The sequence below is a fragment of the Malaclemys terrapin genome, chromosome 2, assembly GCF_027887155.1.
Source record: "Malaclemys terrapin pileata isolate rMalTer1 chromosome 2, rMalTer1.hap1, whole genome shotgun sequence".
NCBI classification, from domain to species: domain Eukaryota; kingdom Metazoa; phylum Chordata; order Testudines; family Emydidae; genus Malaclemys; species Malaclemys terrapin.
The window spans coordinates 273963597-273979716 of record NC_071506.1 but is presented as its reverse complement, the minus strand read 5'-3'; the positions used below and the strand labels follow the sequence as shown (position 1 = coordinate 273979716).

The following is a 16120-nucleotide window of genomic DNA, read 5'->3' as shown; positions in this document are numbered from 1 at the left end:
TTATCTATCCCTTTCTTAATGATTCCCAACATTCTGTTCGCTTTTTTGACTCCCGCTGCACATTGAGTGGATGTTTTCAGAGAACTACCCACAATGACTCCAAGATCCCTTTCTTGAGTGGTAACAGCTAATTTTATATATATAGTTGGGATTATGTTTTCCAATGTGCATTACTTTGCATTTATCAACATTGAATATGGAATGCACAGTCCTACAGGTTTTTAATTCATTGTTGCTTTATTATTATTGCAGCCAACCCATACTATTATGTGACCATAAGAGAGAGAGAAATTTAATTAACCGGCATATCTTTTCATTCAAACAGTAGTTCACGTTCATGTACAAACTGATCCTTCCTTAATATCCACCATTATTCTCCATAGTCTGAAAAACAACAGAGAAATGGATTCAGTACAGAATATATTCAGTTTTCTTCTTACATTATTTTTAAATGACTGAATAGGCCATTCCTCAGCTGTGCCAGACCTCCATTCTGCACAGCTCAGGAGCGTGGGCGGGGGGGGGGGGGAACGGGACAAAATGAGACTATGTTCCATCCCTGGGCTCTCCCATATGGAGCTGGTGGGGCTGGTTCAACTCCTGGTGCAAATTAGAGCAGTTTTAGGGCTGTTCCACCTGCCAGGAATTGCCTCTGTACAGCAGCACTTGAGCCAGGCCCTCTTCACCACAGTCATGTCTTTGGCATGTCCCCTGTGCCAGAGGGTTGAGGGAGGCCAGAAGATGGCTAGCTATGCTAGCTTTATACCAGCAAGGGGTTCTCCCATATTAGGGGAATTCCCAGCAGACTGGATCCACCAGGCTTCCAACTGCAGCTGAAGTGGGGCTAAAAATCCGATAAGAAGACAACAACTTTCCAAATATACAGAGTTCAGGTCAGTCACGGGCACTTTCCAACTAAAGGGTAAGTTACTTCAGATGAATCTATTGGGTTTTGTCCTATCTCCTGTTGACTGTAATTGGTGGAGTGCAGATAAGACTCCATTAAACCCTTTGAAAGTTGGCTCCCCAGGGCCTATTTTTACTAGGTGAGGGATGCATTGCAGAGACAGCCATCTCATGGAATAAATGGTTGTCCTGTTTTTATTCATAATGGTTTAGAACATCCATCTTGTTTCTATGGAAGTCTGGTGCACAGCACATCTTACAAACATGATTGTACTACGGCATTTTCCTGTGACCCCTGAAGCAGATGCCCCATTGTGGTACACAATGTTGCTGGGAGCAAGGGATCTTTGGACATTTGCAAACCCCAGGCATTGACTGCATTGTGGGAATCAGCTGAACTGGGGTAGTTACAGCACTTGTGCATTTGTAGATGCAGTCTACAACTCTATTGCCCCAGATTGGATTCAGAGATACAATAGGAGACTGCATGGATTCCTGAGGAACACTAGTTAAAGACCTCATCCCAGATATTATAACCAACTGGTACAACCATGCTTGTCATAATCACCTGGGATGGCTGCTGTATGTGTGCACAAAGCGTTGTACAGGTGTCAGTCTCAAAATATACCAGGTAATTCATGAATCTTCAGGCAAAAAAGGACCAGTATGATCAGCTAATCTAACCTCCTGCATGACACAGGCCATAGAATTACACCAATGGTTTGTTGCAGTGTCTTTTTGCCTTGTGTGGGTAAAGCCTAACTGATCAGATTTCATACCAAGCAGGATTTGCCAGCCTTAAGTGTTGTACAGTAACTCCCCACTTAACGTTGTAGTTATGTTCAGGAAAAATGCGACTTTAAGCGAAACGATGTTAAGCGAATCCAATTTCCCCATAAGAATTAATGTAAATGGGGGGGGGGGGGGAGGGGAGGGGAGGTTCCAGGGAAATTTTTTTTGCCAGACAAAAGACTATATATACACACACACATATACACAGTGTAAGTTTTAAACAAACAATTTAATACTGTACACAGCAATGATGATTGTGAAGCTTGGTTGAGGTGGTGAAGTCAGAGGGTGGAAGAGGGTGGGATATTTCCCAGGGAATGCCTTACTGCTAAATGATGAACTAGCACTCGGCTGAGCCCTCAAGGTTAACACATTGTTGTTAATGTAGGCTCACACTCTACAAGGCAGCAGGAATGGAGGGAGGGGAGACAGCATGTCAGAGAGAGAGATTCACACATAGTGTGCATGAGAGAGAGAGAGGTGTGCATTGCCCCTTTAATATGCCGACCCCACTCTAAGTACATTGCCTTTTTAAATAGATCAGCAGTTGAGACAGCAACTGCTGCCAGCAAGCTCCCTCCATCCTGAGCCCTGTTGTGTCCCCACCCCATGCTGTGGAAATGGGGTACAGGAGCCGGAGGCAGGAGCGGGGGGAGGGGGTCACACTGCCATTAGCACCCCTCTTCCCTGCCCCTTGCACAGCAAGCATTGCGCAACTTTAAACGAGCATGTTCTCTAATTGATCAGCAATGTAACAACATTAACTGTGATGACTTTAAGTGAGGAGTTACTGTATTTCAATCCTAGTATTTCCGGACAGTGACTGCATTCATTCTCCTTCATTAAATTTATTTGAATGTGCCAAAAATAAGGCCAATGGATTTTGGATTTTAAACTTTCAAAGTTTCTTAATTCTGTTCTTAATGTAATAAATGAATGTAGTGGGTCAAACTTATCTCTGATATTACTCCATTAATTGCATGGGAGTACATCCAACATGAATTTAAACCATTAACTTTGGAGGAACTTACATTGTAGAGCCAGTTGATGTAAGCAGATACCCGTGTGAAGACTGTAGGCTTCTGATAGGTGTTGCAGTAGGGGACAATCCCATAACTAACAATCCCATGAATTTGCCAGCGACCATCCCTGTAACACTGCAATGGGCCCCCTGAATCACCCTGCAATCAGAGCGGGGAGAAGTGACAGACAGTTAGTTGCACCCAAATTTTCCTAGCAGTTTAGAAAATGGGCTGGAAAAAGTGGTGACAGCTGATTAATTCATGAACATTCCAATCAATGGGCCCAATACTGTGACATGCTGAGGACCTTTTGAGACATGCTGAGTACTCCCAATGCCTATTGAAATCAATGGGAGCAAAGAGTGCTCAGCACCTCCCAGAAGGTATGTGACACATTGCAGAAACAGGCCCATAACTATTTGTTCTCCGAACTATTCCTGGGGGGATTCTGTACCAAAAAAATTAAAATTATGTGCCAAAAAACTAAAAATTCTGCACACAAAAAATGAAAACTGACTGAGAATGGGAACAGTTAACTAACAATAAGATCATTAACAATGGTACTATGCAGACAGGCTGCTACATTTCTGCCTCAGAGAATTAGATCAATTAACCAGCAACAGCAACATTAAAAAATGTATTTTTTTTTACAAAAGCTATTTTCTTTAACTTAAAAACAAACAATTTTCAGTAACATGACACTAATATTTAATTACGTGTTTTTTACAATTCTCAAGAAGTTACCGACATTTTACTAGGCAGGCAGGCTGCTACATTTCTGCCTCGGGGACAGAGCCTTCCTCCTGCATAACAAAAAGACCTACCCTGCTCCACGCCCCTCGAGCCACAGTATCAAGCAAGAGGGATAGCGTCTCTCTCGCTCATTGGCCAGCCGCGCCCCCTGACGGTGATCAACGTCTCCCCCACAGGCACAAACGCCCAGCCTCCCTCCTCCTGCAGTGATCTGCGTCTCTGAGGCTGTTCCAGGCATGCCGGAAACAAAGCGCTGCCTGGGCTGCTGGGGAAGAGATGCGTCCCCCTGCAGATTTCTTTTTGTGTTTTTCTGTGCAGGGGGCACAGAAATATGTGGACCGTATGAATTCTGCACCCATTCTGTCAGGAGTACTGAACACACACACACACACAGCAAAATAACTCTTTCTGCCCGCTCCCATTCAATATAATTGATGTTTAAGGCACTTATCTACTGCCTATTGAAGTCTATCAAAAGACTCCTACTGAGTTCAATTCAAAGATGAGGCTCTAAATGAATCAGAACACTCTTCAGGTATTTGGACCCTGCAGGAAGCTTCAGCCTCTAGTAGCTCCCATATTCAACCAGGAATGTTCCAATTCTTCCCAAGCAGAGACAAAGTCAAAGAATCGCTGAAAGCTACAGCCCAGGATTTAAAGAGATAGCAGCACAAGAGAGGCTATAACTAAAACAACAGAAGAGAAAGACAAAGAAACTATTGGCTCCTGCTGGGTCTTAAAGCCCTGGGTTTTTTCAGGTTCCTTTATAATGAATTAATACTGGAAATGTAGTCAAAACCAAATGTGTTGCCCCTTGTTTTTAGGGTTTTGCACCATTTCCTTGACTTGACTGCACAGCTGCAATGGAGTTCTGGGTCCCTGGTCTAGCACTAATGCCCAGGATCTGATCAATGAGGTGTGCTGGTGGGACGGCAAACCTTGCCCCCTCCCCCTCCCCTTCGAACAGCTGGGGAGAAATATGTGCAATGATGTGCAGTAATTGAGGTTCTTCGAGATGTGTGTCCCTGTGGGTGCTCCACTTCAGGTGTTGGTGTCCTGGCACTGTTGATCTGAGATTTTTTGGTAGCAATGTCCGCGCAGGTCATGTGTGCACAATTGCCGCTTTGACCAGCATGCACAGAACCCGACCCCATCAGTTCCTTCTCTACCATAGAGTCCTTACTGCAAACTGGAGTAGAGGGGAGGAGGGTGGGTAGTGGAGCACGCCCAGGGACACACATCTCAAAGAACTTCAGTTACTGCACAAAGTGAGTAACCTTCTCTTCCTTGAGTGCTATCTCTGTGGGTGCTTGCTCCACTTTAGATAATTGTAGAGCAGTGCCCTTGTGCGGATGGAAGGGACTTCGGAGTTGCGTTCATAGTGGAGGTTAGCACTGTTAGACCTAGCATTTTGTGTGAGCTCAAACCTTGAGTAATTGCATAATGGTTTGTAAATATGTGTTCAGAGGCCCTGGTGGCAGGTCTGCATATGTCTATTATTGGTACATTATTTAAGAAGGCTATTGAGGTAGATACTGATGTTGTTGAATGGGCCCTGATCCCTGATGGGGATTCTGTTTTGAGTTGTTCATAACACATCTGGATACAATTGGAGATCCATTTCGATAGTCTCTGTGTGGATATTACAGACCCCTTGGAATGCTCCGTCATTGAAATAAAACGCCTTGTGGATTTTCGGAAAGGTGTTGTTCTGTCCAGGTAGAATGCTACTGCACGTCGGATGTCTAACCTATGTAGGGCAGTCTCTTGTGTATTCACATGAGGTTTGGGGTAAAATGTAGGCAGGTGAATCAATTGATTCAGGTGGAAAGAGGATGATATTTTTGGTATAAATGTTGGATATAGTCTCAATGTGACTTTGCCCTAGAAGAATATGGTGTACGGGGGATGAGCCATGAGAGCACCTATTTCGTTTACTCATCATGCGGATGTAATTGAGATCAGGAACGCCACCTACATTGAAGTAGGGAGCAGGTGGCTAGTGGCTCAAATGGGGCTCCAGAAAGGCTTTTGAGCACCAGGTTTAATTCCCATGGTGGGGTGGGTTTGTGTATTTCTGGGTACATATTTTGTATGCCCATGAGAAAAGGTTTTGTCATCGGGTGCGCAAATATCGATACGCCATTGACCTTATGGTGAAAGGCAGTAATGGCTGCTAAGTGTACTCTAGACGAGCTTGTGGAAAGTCCTGAGTCCTTTAGTTCTAATATGTATTCCAAGATCAATGGTAGTGGTGCCTTGAACACAGATACGTGCTTGTTCTGGCACCATAAGGAGAATCTTTTCCATTTTTGGAGGTAAGTGGTACATGTGGTTGGTTTTCTGCTGCTTACTGACATCTGTTTTACTTGTTCCGAGCAGGTTAACTTGTCATTGTGGCGCCATGGAGGAGCCAGGCCTTCAGGTGAAGTGTGATGGGGCATCTGCTCCACACTGGCAAAAAAGGGGTTAAAAGCAGCCCTAGGGAGACTGTGCAGGAGGCAGCCAATCACAGAAGGGCTTATAGGAGCAGCCAATCAGGGCCGGGCTGGCCCATATAAGAAGTGCTGCAGAACAGAACAGTGGGAGTCACTCCCTGGAGCTTGAGAAGGGAGGAGGACTGGCTGCCTTGCTGGCAGAGGGCAGCAAGCACCCTGGACCGAGCAGTGTTGTAGGCAGAGACTCAGAGGCTAAAGGCAGCTCCTATCAGGCTGCAGGGATCTGCAGACTGACGCCCTGATGCAAGGGCAAAGAGGGTGTTGGAACCACTGAAGGAAGTGGACTGCAGTTTGTCACGGAAGGAAGTGGACTGTGGTTTGTCACTGAAGGAAGTGGCTAGACAGTGGACTGCAGATCCCCCCAGATGGCAGGGAACATAGAGTGTGGCACAGCCAGAGGGCAGTGTCACTGAAGAGGACGTTGTGGTCCTAGGAGTGATGTGGGACCAGGAACAGAGGTGACAGCAGGCGAGACACCACCAGTAGAGATCTTGAAATTGTTTTAAATCATCAGCTGTGGTGGGAGGTGGGGGCATAATTGTGTCAACTGGTGAGAATGATGAGAAATGAAAATCAGTTGGATCCTCTGGGTCCGAGAATTCCTCGTGTTCTTCAGCCCCGTGTTCAGAGGTGCCAGACGATGCCTGAGATGTTAATATAGGTGGTTGGTGTGTGCCAGTTATGGCAGACTGGTAGGTGCACCCTGTTGCTGCTGTTGGGGGTATGTAGTCCATGGATGCCAGAATGGCCATTTTGGTTGGAAGGGCACCGTGGGCATCCAAGGTTGCCTGTACCAGGGCTGGTTCAGAAGGTTTGCAGGGAAGCCCGTGCCTGGAAGGGCATGTGTGGTGGGAGTAGCCACAGGAGAGGAATGTTGTGGTGCGTGTCCAACATCCTCCTCTCCATCTTCCTCTTCACTAGACAACTGTGGTGCTGAGAGACATGGGGAGCTGGGTTGGCTGATTACCGTGGGTGCTGATGTACCGTCGGTGCCGAGGAGAGAAGACTCCAGTACCTATGAATTGTTGTGATGTGCCCGGTATCGGTACCGTTAGGGTGGTAGGAAACTGTTCCATGTGCAGGAGAGTGCTCATTGGTGACAGTGTGTGGCTGGAGTGCATAATGCCAGCACTAGGTGGCAGCATTAGTGGCAGAAGTGCCGGTATACTCGGTACCAATTGCTTGATCACAGTTGATGGTACCACGGCATGGGGTTTCACTTTCCCCTTGGTGCCTGTGGTGGAGCGTGACTGCTTAGAAGCTTTCCGTTTCTTGGTACTGATGGTGCCAGAGGGACCTGTTTTGTCAGCTGTTGACATTGCCGGTGCGGTCGGTACCAGAAGAGTTTGACCTGTATCGGAGCACCTTTTCTGGGTTGACTCCGGAGTTGGGGACGTGGTACCACATTTTTTTGCTGCCTTCTTGGCAGGTTGGTCAGGAGCCCTTTCCATGGAAGAGGGGTCCTTGTCTGAGGCTGCAGTCGGTGATTACTGGCCGGGAGGAGTGCATACCTCAGGCTCAGATGTTGGGCAAAGAGATTTCTCCATGAGGAGAAGTTTTAGCTGGAGATCTCTTGCCTTTCTGGTGCGGGCTTTCAAGTTCTGACAGTGCAAGCACTTCTGAGGTATATGTGCCTCACCAAGACAGCGGACACACTGAGAGTGCCCGTCTGAAAGGGGTATTGACAGCTTGAAGATAGTGCAGCGTTTGAACCCTGGGGAGCCAGGCATGGTCCTTAGCGAGCGTACTCTCTCTGTAAGATGGAGAGAGGTACAGCTGTCGTGCTGCTGCGATAGAGCAGAACGGAAACTTACAGTCCTATGAGGAGAATTAAAATAATTTTTTTTAAAGGAACGGGGATAAGTAGGAAGGTTAAGTATTCTAATCTATTCTAACTAAAAACTATAAACTAAGACTAATGGAAGAAAGGGTATTCCTAAGCTGTGAGGCACTGCTGAGTGCTTTGACTCGAGCCAACGGCGGTAGAGAAGGAACTGAGGGGGGGTTGGTTGCACAGCGCCAGTTAACCAACTGAAGCAGCACGAGACGGGGACCACGCATGTGCGACCCAACCTGGTACTGGTACCATAGATCTCCGGCTACAAGCGCAGGGGCGCATCGACACCTAAAGTGGAGCACCCACAGGGACAGCACTCGAAGAAGAACTGGGGGGTTCAGGTCATGCACACACTAGTCAAGGTGCCAACGGTGCTGTGAGACAACTACTGCGCACGCGGGCCCTGACAGACACTGCTACTGAAAATCTCCGATCGACGGCACCAGGACGCACTAACATCTGAAGTGGAGCACCCACAAGGACAGCACTTGAAGAAGAACTTTGGAACTTTCCTCTCCTTTACCCCCTTCCCATGGGTTCTCTTGTGGGAGGGGGTAAGTAGGAACAATAATAATTAAGAGAATGGTGCTCAAGAAGAAGTAGTTGGTTTGTCGGGAAGGCCTGAACTCCTGAGATGTTGCAAGCATTTGGGGAGCGTGTTGTAAGTAATTCACAATTCCTGTAGGAACAGGGTTGTATAGGAAAGAAAGAGTTAAGGGGGAAAAGAGAAAATATAGCACTTACACTGCACCCGGACCTCACACCATCTCCACCAGCACACACCATGCTCTCCTTTGCTTGAGACCCCCACCAGTTACTCTGAGAGCAGATGGCATGGTCAACCACAGGGAGCATTGCTTCTTGAAGTCTAGCAGGAGCGCTGCCACCGACTAAAAGAGAAAGGACAATATTCTGCTCAAAGAGACACTATAATTAAAAATAAAGGCCCACCTCTGCCCCCCTTATTCACATTGAGTAGTACCGTACTATGCATGACTAGTTACATCAGGATCAGCAGTACTACTCACTGAGTAAAGTACAACTCAATGAAACCATAGTGGGATTGGGCCCAGGACGAGGGTAATATGTCCCCTGCTGACTCATGGGATCTTCTCCCTGTGTCTAGTCAGTCATATCTGCTGAGTTTAGTGATTAAAATAAGTTTTTACCACTTAAACCATGATAGCTGGTCATGGTCAACCCTAGGTTGCATCCCAGGATGAACCACTATCACTGACATGTTAAACACGACAGTGCTTGTCCACACTGAGTGCTAAATGGTGCCAAACATCATGCTATTTAACAAATGTTTATTCTGGAAAAATGCATCATGTGATGACAAGAGCTTATCACGGCATTCACCCCCCTGCTGAGAGCCATTAGAAGACCCATGCACCACTTACATCCTACTTAAGAGGTCAAAGATGTTGCATAGCAACAGGTTTTATTTACAAAAAGAGTTGTGCTGGGTCTCTGATCTGGGTCAGTCTTTCTGGAATGAGGAGCAACTTTTTTCCACTTACCACTAGCCAGTCCCCATCCAGTAATATAACATGGATAATTATTAGGCAAAATGTCTCCTTCAGATGGAAGCATTCCTACTTCAACAAAGCCATTACCATAGGCAGGTACAGAGAGATGCAGCAGGGCAATGTCATTTCTGAAATAGGACACAGATATTAGCCCTTCGGATGCCACAAGGCAAAATTCTTGAGTTAGTCATGACCAGATCCCGAACACTCTTGCTCACTTTTTACTTATCTATTTAGGCACTTATATAGCCTCCACTGCCATAGTATCTGAGACCTCACAAACATTAATAATGTACCCTTAAAATGCCCCTATGAGGTAGGGAAGTGTTATTAACCCCATTTTACAGATGGGGAATTGAAGGCACAGAGGGATTAAATGATTTGCTCAAGTCATATGGGAGGTCTACAGACCAGAAACTGAACGCATATGTCCTGAGTCCCAGTCCAGTATTTTCTACAAGGCCATCCTTAACCTCAGTGGATGATGGATAGAATATGTACATAAACATTTGCAGGATTGGCCCCTAAGTAAGGACATCAGTATTCATTCCCATGCCAAAGTCATATTCAAAAACAAATTACCCATTCCCAATATCCCTGGGATTCCAGTCTTCATGAATAAATATTTTGTCCACACCAACAGAATATTCAGTGCCATCCAATTCAAAGAGATTGTGCTCGCCCAGAGCCACTTGGTAATTTGCTTGTATTGGCCTGAAAATGAATTGAAAAAGAATTACCATAAAGCATCCCCTTTGCTCCACATTGGTGCCTTTGTATGATAGCTTCTGCAGCAGTAAGATCTTTCTCCTGTTATAGTCATTTCTACAGCACCTTTCATCTGAGGACCTTCAAAGTGCTTTAACAGATATACCTGTGAGCTAGGGAAGAACTATCCGCATTTTACTATTTGGGAAACTGCAGCTCTTGTTTCTGACCTCCTTGTTCAACTGCTCAAAACGTTTTCAAACCAGAATCTGGAATTGTTCCTGTTCCATCTATACTTAAAGTTTTATATATAAAATTATGGAATATATATATGGAATGTTAAGGATGTGTTTATTATGGATACTTTATTTAAGGATACATTTGCTAAGGGCATCTGTAGCTAAAGATATATTTCTTCTTACTATTATAAAGTATTGTTTATATGGTGTCAAAAATGTGTGAGGAGCTTTGTGGATCATATAAGCAGACATGGCATGCAGAGGGGGTAGGCAGGGTTTCCTTCCTCACTCTGCCTTTGTGCAGGTTTATGCATATTTAAATTTATTTTCAATAGTTACGTGTATGCAAATTTGTATGCATTTATGTAAATTTGCAATCAGCTGTTTTTTGCTTCCAGGAAGTTGGCAGAAATGGGGAAATATGGATCAGTCTTATAATATTTACCATAGGTCACAAATTAACTGTGGTTAGTCATACTTGCTTGTCTCAGAGAATGAACATGTTGAAGGCTGTGAGTATTTGAATGGCCCGGTAGCAGTCCAGGGTGAGAAGCAGAACTGGGATTTGTAGCAAGAGTTAGAAGACTCATTATTTTACTTACATTTGGATGCAGTGGGCAGCAGTCATGACCCAGTGGGGACTAATAAGGGTGCCACCACAGATATGAGAAAAATATTCAGGATAATATGCATCAGCTATTTGGAGGGACACCTGTATCAAATGGCAAAATATTTAACCTCAGCATTCCATTCTGGACTCTGCAGCAGTTTACAAGTGCTATTTTGACATACCCTGCAATCCACCCATGCCCTCACTGGAACTTGCTTTCTGTGTCTGCTTAATTGTCTGCTGCCCTTAGTCTAGTGGTAAGAAGTAAGTCTTCTCCAAGGCCTTGTCTAAACTAGGAAGAAAAGGTACTTTTTTGAATTGAGTTAGATCAATCAAGATGGCTTAACTCAATTGTTTACTTACCACCAATGTAGACCAAGTTTAACACCTATAGGAGCTAACTTGATTGAAAGAAACACTTTACCTAGTGGAAGCAAGGCCTGATTGAGAGCAACACAACACTTAACTCTTTAGCATCTGAACACTTGACACTAGTATGCTACAGAAAGCCACTCCTTCAGGATTAGTGTGCAGGTGAAATGTCGGGATGTGGAACATCTTTATCATTAATGTATGCAGAATCCATGTGCTTCAGTATAATTAACAGGTGTGAATAAACTTTATGGGATTGGAAAAAACATTATTTAGGATGAAAGTTCAAAGAAAAATGACATATGGGAGGACAACAGCTTCCACGTGGGGATTGGAATGGGAATCCCTCACATGGGTTGGCAGAGAACCATCCATGACTTTAACCTCTTTGTGTGGGTACGTCTACACTACCCGCCAGATTGGTGGGTGGTGCTCAATCTATTGGGGATCGATTTGTCTAGTGTAGACACGATAAATTGATCCCCAATCGCTCTGCTGTCAACTCCTGTACTCCACCTCAGCGAGAGATGGAAGCGGAGTCGACAGAGGAGCGGCGGCAGTCGACCCCACGCTGTGAGGACACAAGGTAAGTCGACCTAAGATACGTCGACTTCAGCTACGCTATTCTCGTAACTGAAGTTGCATATTTTAGGTCAATTCTCCCCCCTCCCCCCACCAGTGTAGACCAGTGTCTCATTTTGTCCAGCAATAAAATAAGGATATCACCTAGATATAGACACCCTTAATCTAAAGATGTTGTGTCTAAATAGGCTTAGCTCTACTTAATTAGCTCCTAGGTAGCAGTGTCTTTCTGAGCTTGCTCTGAAACCTGGCTGCAAGTTAGCCCATGAAACCCCAGATTGTTGGCTAGCTCATGCCACTGGGCAGGATAGAGTTTTCAGAGCCACTACAGAGGCCTGCACACCCCATCACAATAACCTTTAAACCAAAGATGGTCAACTGGGCTATTCACAAAGATGGATTACCAAGAATTGTGGTTTTCCAGGAGGGGTTTAAAATACAAAATTTAAACATCAACAGTAACCCTTTAAATAATTTCAGTCGGATTAGATTTTATATTAACTAATATCAAACTTGCAAGCTGTTTTTGTTATACTACAGGTCAAATAACTAAGGTCCAGAGTACAAAAATATTAAAAGATATTATGTAGAACGTGTACGAAATAGCCCAATACTGGTGCCTCCCCATGTAACCTCCCCATGTGACTCCTCCCTGCCCCGTCCCAGCCTGCATTCTCCCTGTCTCCTCCCCACCCCACATTACCAAGCTCGACTTCTGGGGACAGGAGCCGACTCTGAGCATCCCGGAGGAGCGTGGGGGCTCCAGCTCGCTTGGCCACTGTCCCCAGAAGCTGAGCCTAGGCGGGGGGCAGCCTGCTGCTGCCACAGCCAGGCGCTCTCCCAGTCAGCCGCTGCGCTGCACCAGGCAGTGTCCCAGGCACTGTGGCTGGAGGAGGCTCTGGCCCCGCCTCTTCCCTTCTAGCTCTGGCCCCACCCCTTCCTCTCCCCATGCAGGCTGGCTGCTGGAGAGGCACTTGACCGTGCTAGAGAAGGGGCACTTGACCCTTCGTGCCCCTCCCACGAGTCGCCTTGAGTCCATTATTAAATATTTATTCCCCGTGTAGATACTTATAGACTGTAATCAAGTCACCCCTTAACTGTCTCTTTGTTAAGCTAAATATATAGAGCTCTTTGAGTCTATCATGGGAAAGACTGTTTTCTAATCCTTTAATCATTCTTGTAGCTCCTCTCTGAATCCTCGCCAAATTTAGCAACATCTTTCTTGAATCGCAGTTATGTCCGCACTAGGGAAAAAAGGTGCCTTTTTACATGTGTTAGAATCCTAGTATAGACAAGACAGTAATAGTTTAATATGTGTTAGTTGATTGAGGTAAATTAGTGGAGCCTAGGGTTTAGGCTCCACCAGCTAACACCGACTACAACTTGCCTTTTCTATTCTTGAATTTTAACACGTTAGCTAACATGAGTTAAAAATACACCTTTTCCCAAGTGGAGACAAAGCCTGAGAGTAATAAAAGATATTGGAACTTAGCTAACAATTCTGATGGCACATAAATCCAGAATCTTTCTTAATCCACTTTACCATATCTTTATTAATTCTCTGGTGCTCACTGGAATAAAAAAACTTAGCAAAAAAGTATTTTTGTCAGTGAAGCAAGCAAAAATTATTTTGGAGCTATACAAGAAGCAGACATGTCAGTAGGGAGATGCCATTTTCATCTACTCACTCTTCTAATCAGAATCATATTTTTTTTTAAAAGAACAACAACAGGAAAAAAATCCCCTTCTAGGAAAATGCACCCTAGTCAAAGCAAAGTTCCATTATTTTAGTTTTATATTATGGATTTTGGAGAGACTGTTTTTCTAAATTCTTGGTACCAAACTACCACAAGCAAAGAAGCTCCCTGCTGATGTGGTCAAGGGATAGTTTGTGAACCACAGCCAGGGCTGGTTCCAAGAACCAGCCCAGCAAGCAGGTGCTTGGGGCAGCCAACGGAGGGGGCAGCCAACGGAGGGGGCGGCCCGTCCGGATCTTCGGCGGCAATTCGGCGGTGGGTCCCTCGGTCCCTCTCGGAGCGAAGGACCAGCCGCCGAATTGCCGCCGAAGACTGAAGCGGCGGCGGTAGAGCCGCGATTGCGGCATTTGTTTATTTATTTTTGCTGCTTGGGGCGGAACCGGCCTTGACCACAGCTTCTGTTTCTTATTAATGTGCTGGTCTGACAGATTTAAAGAAAGTTGACTAGCACTAGAGAAAATTCATCCATATCTGATATCCCATATTTCTGCTTTGCTGTCATGTTCTCAAACCTTTTTTTTTTTTTTTACTAAGCAAAAGATTTAAAATAAAAATTTTACCTGCCACTTCCAGCTGTTTCGCGCGGCCTCGTGTCCTCCAATTACTCGCTCTATTAGCATATCATTGTGAACCGGCTGGCCCAGAGGGCTTCCAGAAATTGCCCCTAACCACAAAGAAATGAATGCAGTTCATCATGTGGATCCTTAACCAGGCTCAGTTTGGTTTAATGTCAGCTACAAACCTGTGCTGCACACTGCAATCAAGTAAGCAAGACTGAAAGCTCAGGTAACTTTTTCAGTTATGAAAGAAACTGGTTAAAACACAGTGGACTGTGATAGCAGGCGGTTCTGTTCTTTGTTTCTCTTTCAGGTTCATATTGATTTTAAAATGGTGACTTTAAAAAAGGAAGCTATATTACTGCATGGTACAGAGCTTTCCAGACCAGCTCCTCAAAACACCGAAACACATGCAGGAATTAACACTAGTAAATGGTTTTATTTTTGTATCCTTTTAAAGGAAATGTCTGGGCTAGCTGGTGGTAGGTTCAAGGCCTATTCCATGAATTTGGGATTACCTTCATTAAAATGCTGGAGCCCTGTCTAGCGTCTCTCTTGAACTTTGCATGATGGAAAATTTTAGGAAAACAATCCTAGTTTAAACAGCTTTAGAGGCCCGACCTCTTCATGCAATGTTAAACAATCTCTTTTTTACCAGTGGCTGCTGGATATCCCATTGCACTTTCTGGAATGAGCAGGGCATGTTTTTGGTGTCCTGAATAATCCTTCCTTCAAGAAAAACAGATCCTGAATATCTGCATGTAAGCTCTTGAGCTGTTCAGCTAGCTGCATGATCATTACAATGCTGAAGCTTCCCTCGGTATTTTAAAAAACACTTCCTGAAATAACTTGCACAGCGTAAAACCAAATTCTACGTTCTTCCACACGAACTCACCTATTATCAATGAGCTATGCTGGAGTATGAATGTGAACAAATATCATGAGATTTCTCACACAGTGAAAGTGTCTTAGTGTGATACATCCCACTTGAATTCAATTCTATCATATAAACATCCTGTACAAGAGACCTGGTTCGATTCCCAGTCTCTCTCCCCCCCACACACCTCTGAAGCATAGTGCTGAAGTAGCAACACGCTCATCCCTTAGGATGCAAGACTCCCTTTGCTTAAAGACAGATTTTCTGGTAGGTAACCAGTCTGACAGATTCTGGGGGGATCCTTGTCTAGCCCAGCTCAGTTAAAATGTGGCACTGATAGGACAGTTGTAAATTATGAAGAACAAACAAAATGCTCGAAGGTTCCAGCAGTTGTTCAGCAAATCCAACCACCCTCCCTCTCCCAGCTCAAATCCTCTAATTATAACTTACCCAGGCAACTAAGGAGGATCAAATAGTGAATCATTTTTTAAAATGCAATGACAACACCTTCCCAATGCAATACATTTTATACTGAACCATTTGATAAGCAGCTCTGTTTGAACTAGTAATTAATATCATTTATCTGCACTGTCTCATGATAAGCCACTAGGCTGACCAGAAATGGTCTATGTATAGAGGGGGGGAATGATAACCATTTAATGACACAGCACAAGGTTACATAAACACTTCCACACCTGCAAAATTCCCATGGACTTGAAAAATCAATGATATATTTAGTGGATACTCAAGTTATGAGCCCAGGGAAAAATTATGCCAGCATGGCATAATATTAAATATTAATACCTTACCTGTACATATTGCATTTAATCCCAAAATTCTTTGGAAATTAGCAGTCAAATTCTTCTCCCACCTACACCTGTGCAACATCAATTAAACCAATGGGTTTGCATTCATGTAAATGAGAGAACTTGGCTCTTTCACTGTTAATGGCGCTTCATCCACTATTGAGATGCAGTCGCCAATAGGATGAATCTTAACAATTGTATAACAGCATGCATAAATACAACAGTTTAGTACAGGAAGTGAAGAACATAGGAATTGCCATCCAGGATCACAC

The 16120-nt window shown here is 44.6% G+C and overlaps 1 protein-coding gene across 1 annotated transcript; it reads right to left on the bottom strand.

Moving 5' to 3' along the window:
• Positions 1-216: 216 nt before the first annotated feature.
• LOC128833210 (chymotrypsin-like elastase family member 1) lies at positions 217-15587 on the bottom strand. The gene is made up of 8 exons (XM_054021236.1): positions 15493-15587; positions 14169-14272; positions 10890-10999; positions 9923-10054; positions 9332-9468; positions 8553-8698; positions 2730-2879; positions 217-384 (listed from the first exon to the last, which is right to left on the bottom strand). The coding sequence occupies exons 1-8, from the start codon at positions 15524-15526 to the stop codon at positions 358-360; spliced, it is 840 nt and encodes a 279-aa protein (XP_053877211.1). The 5' UTR covers positions 15527-15587; the 3' UTR covers positions 217-357.
• Positions 15588-16120: the final 533 nt, after the last annotated feature.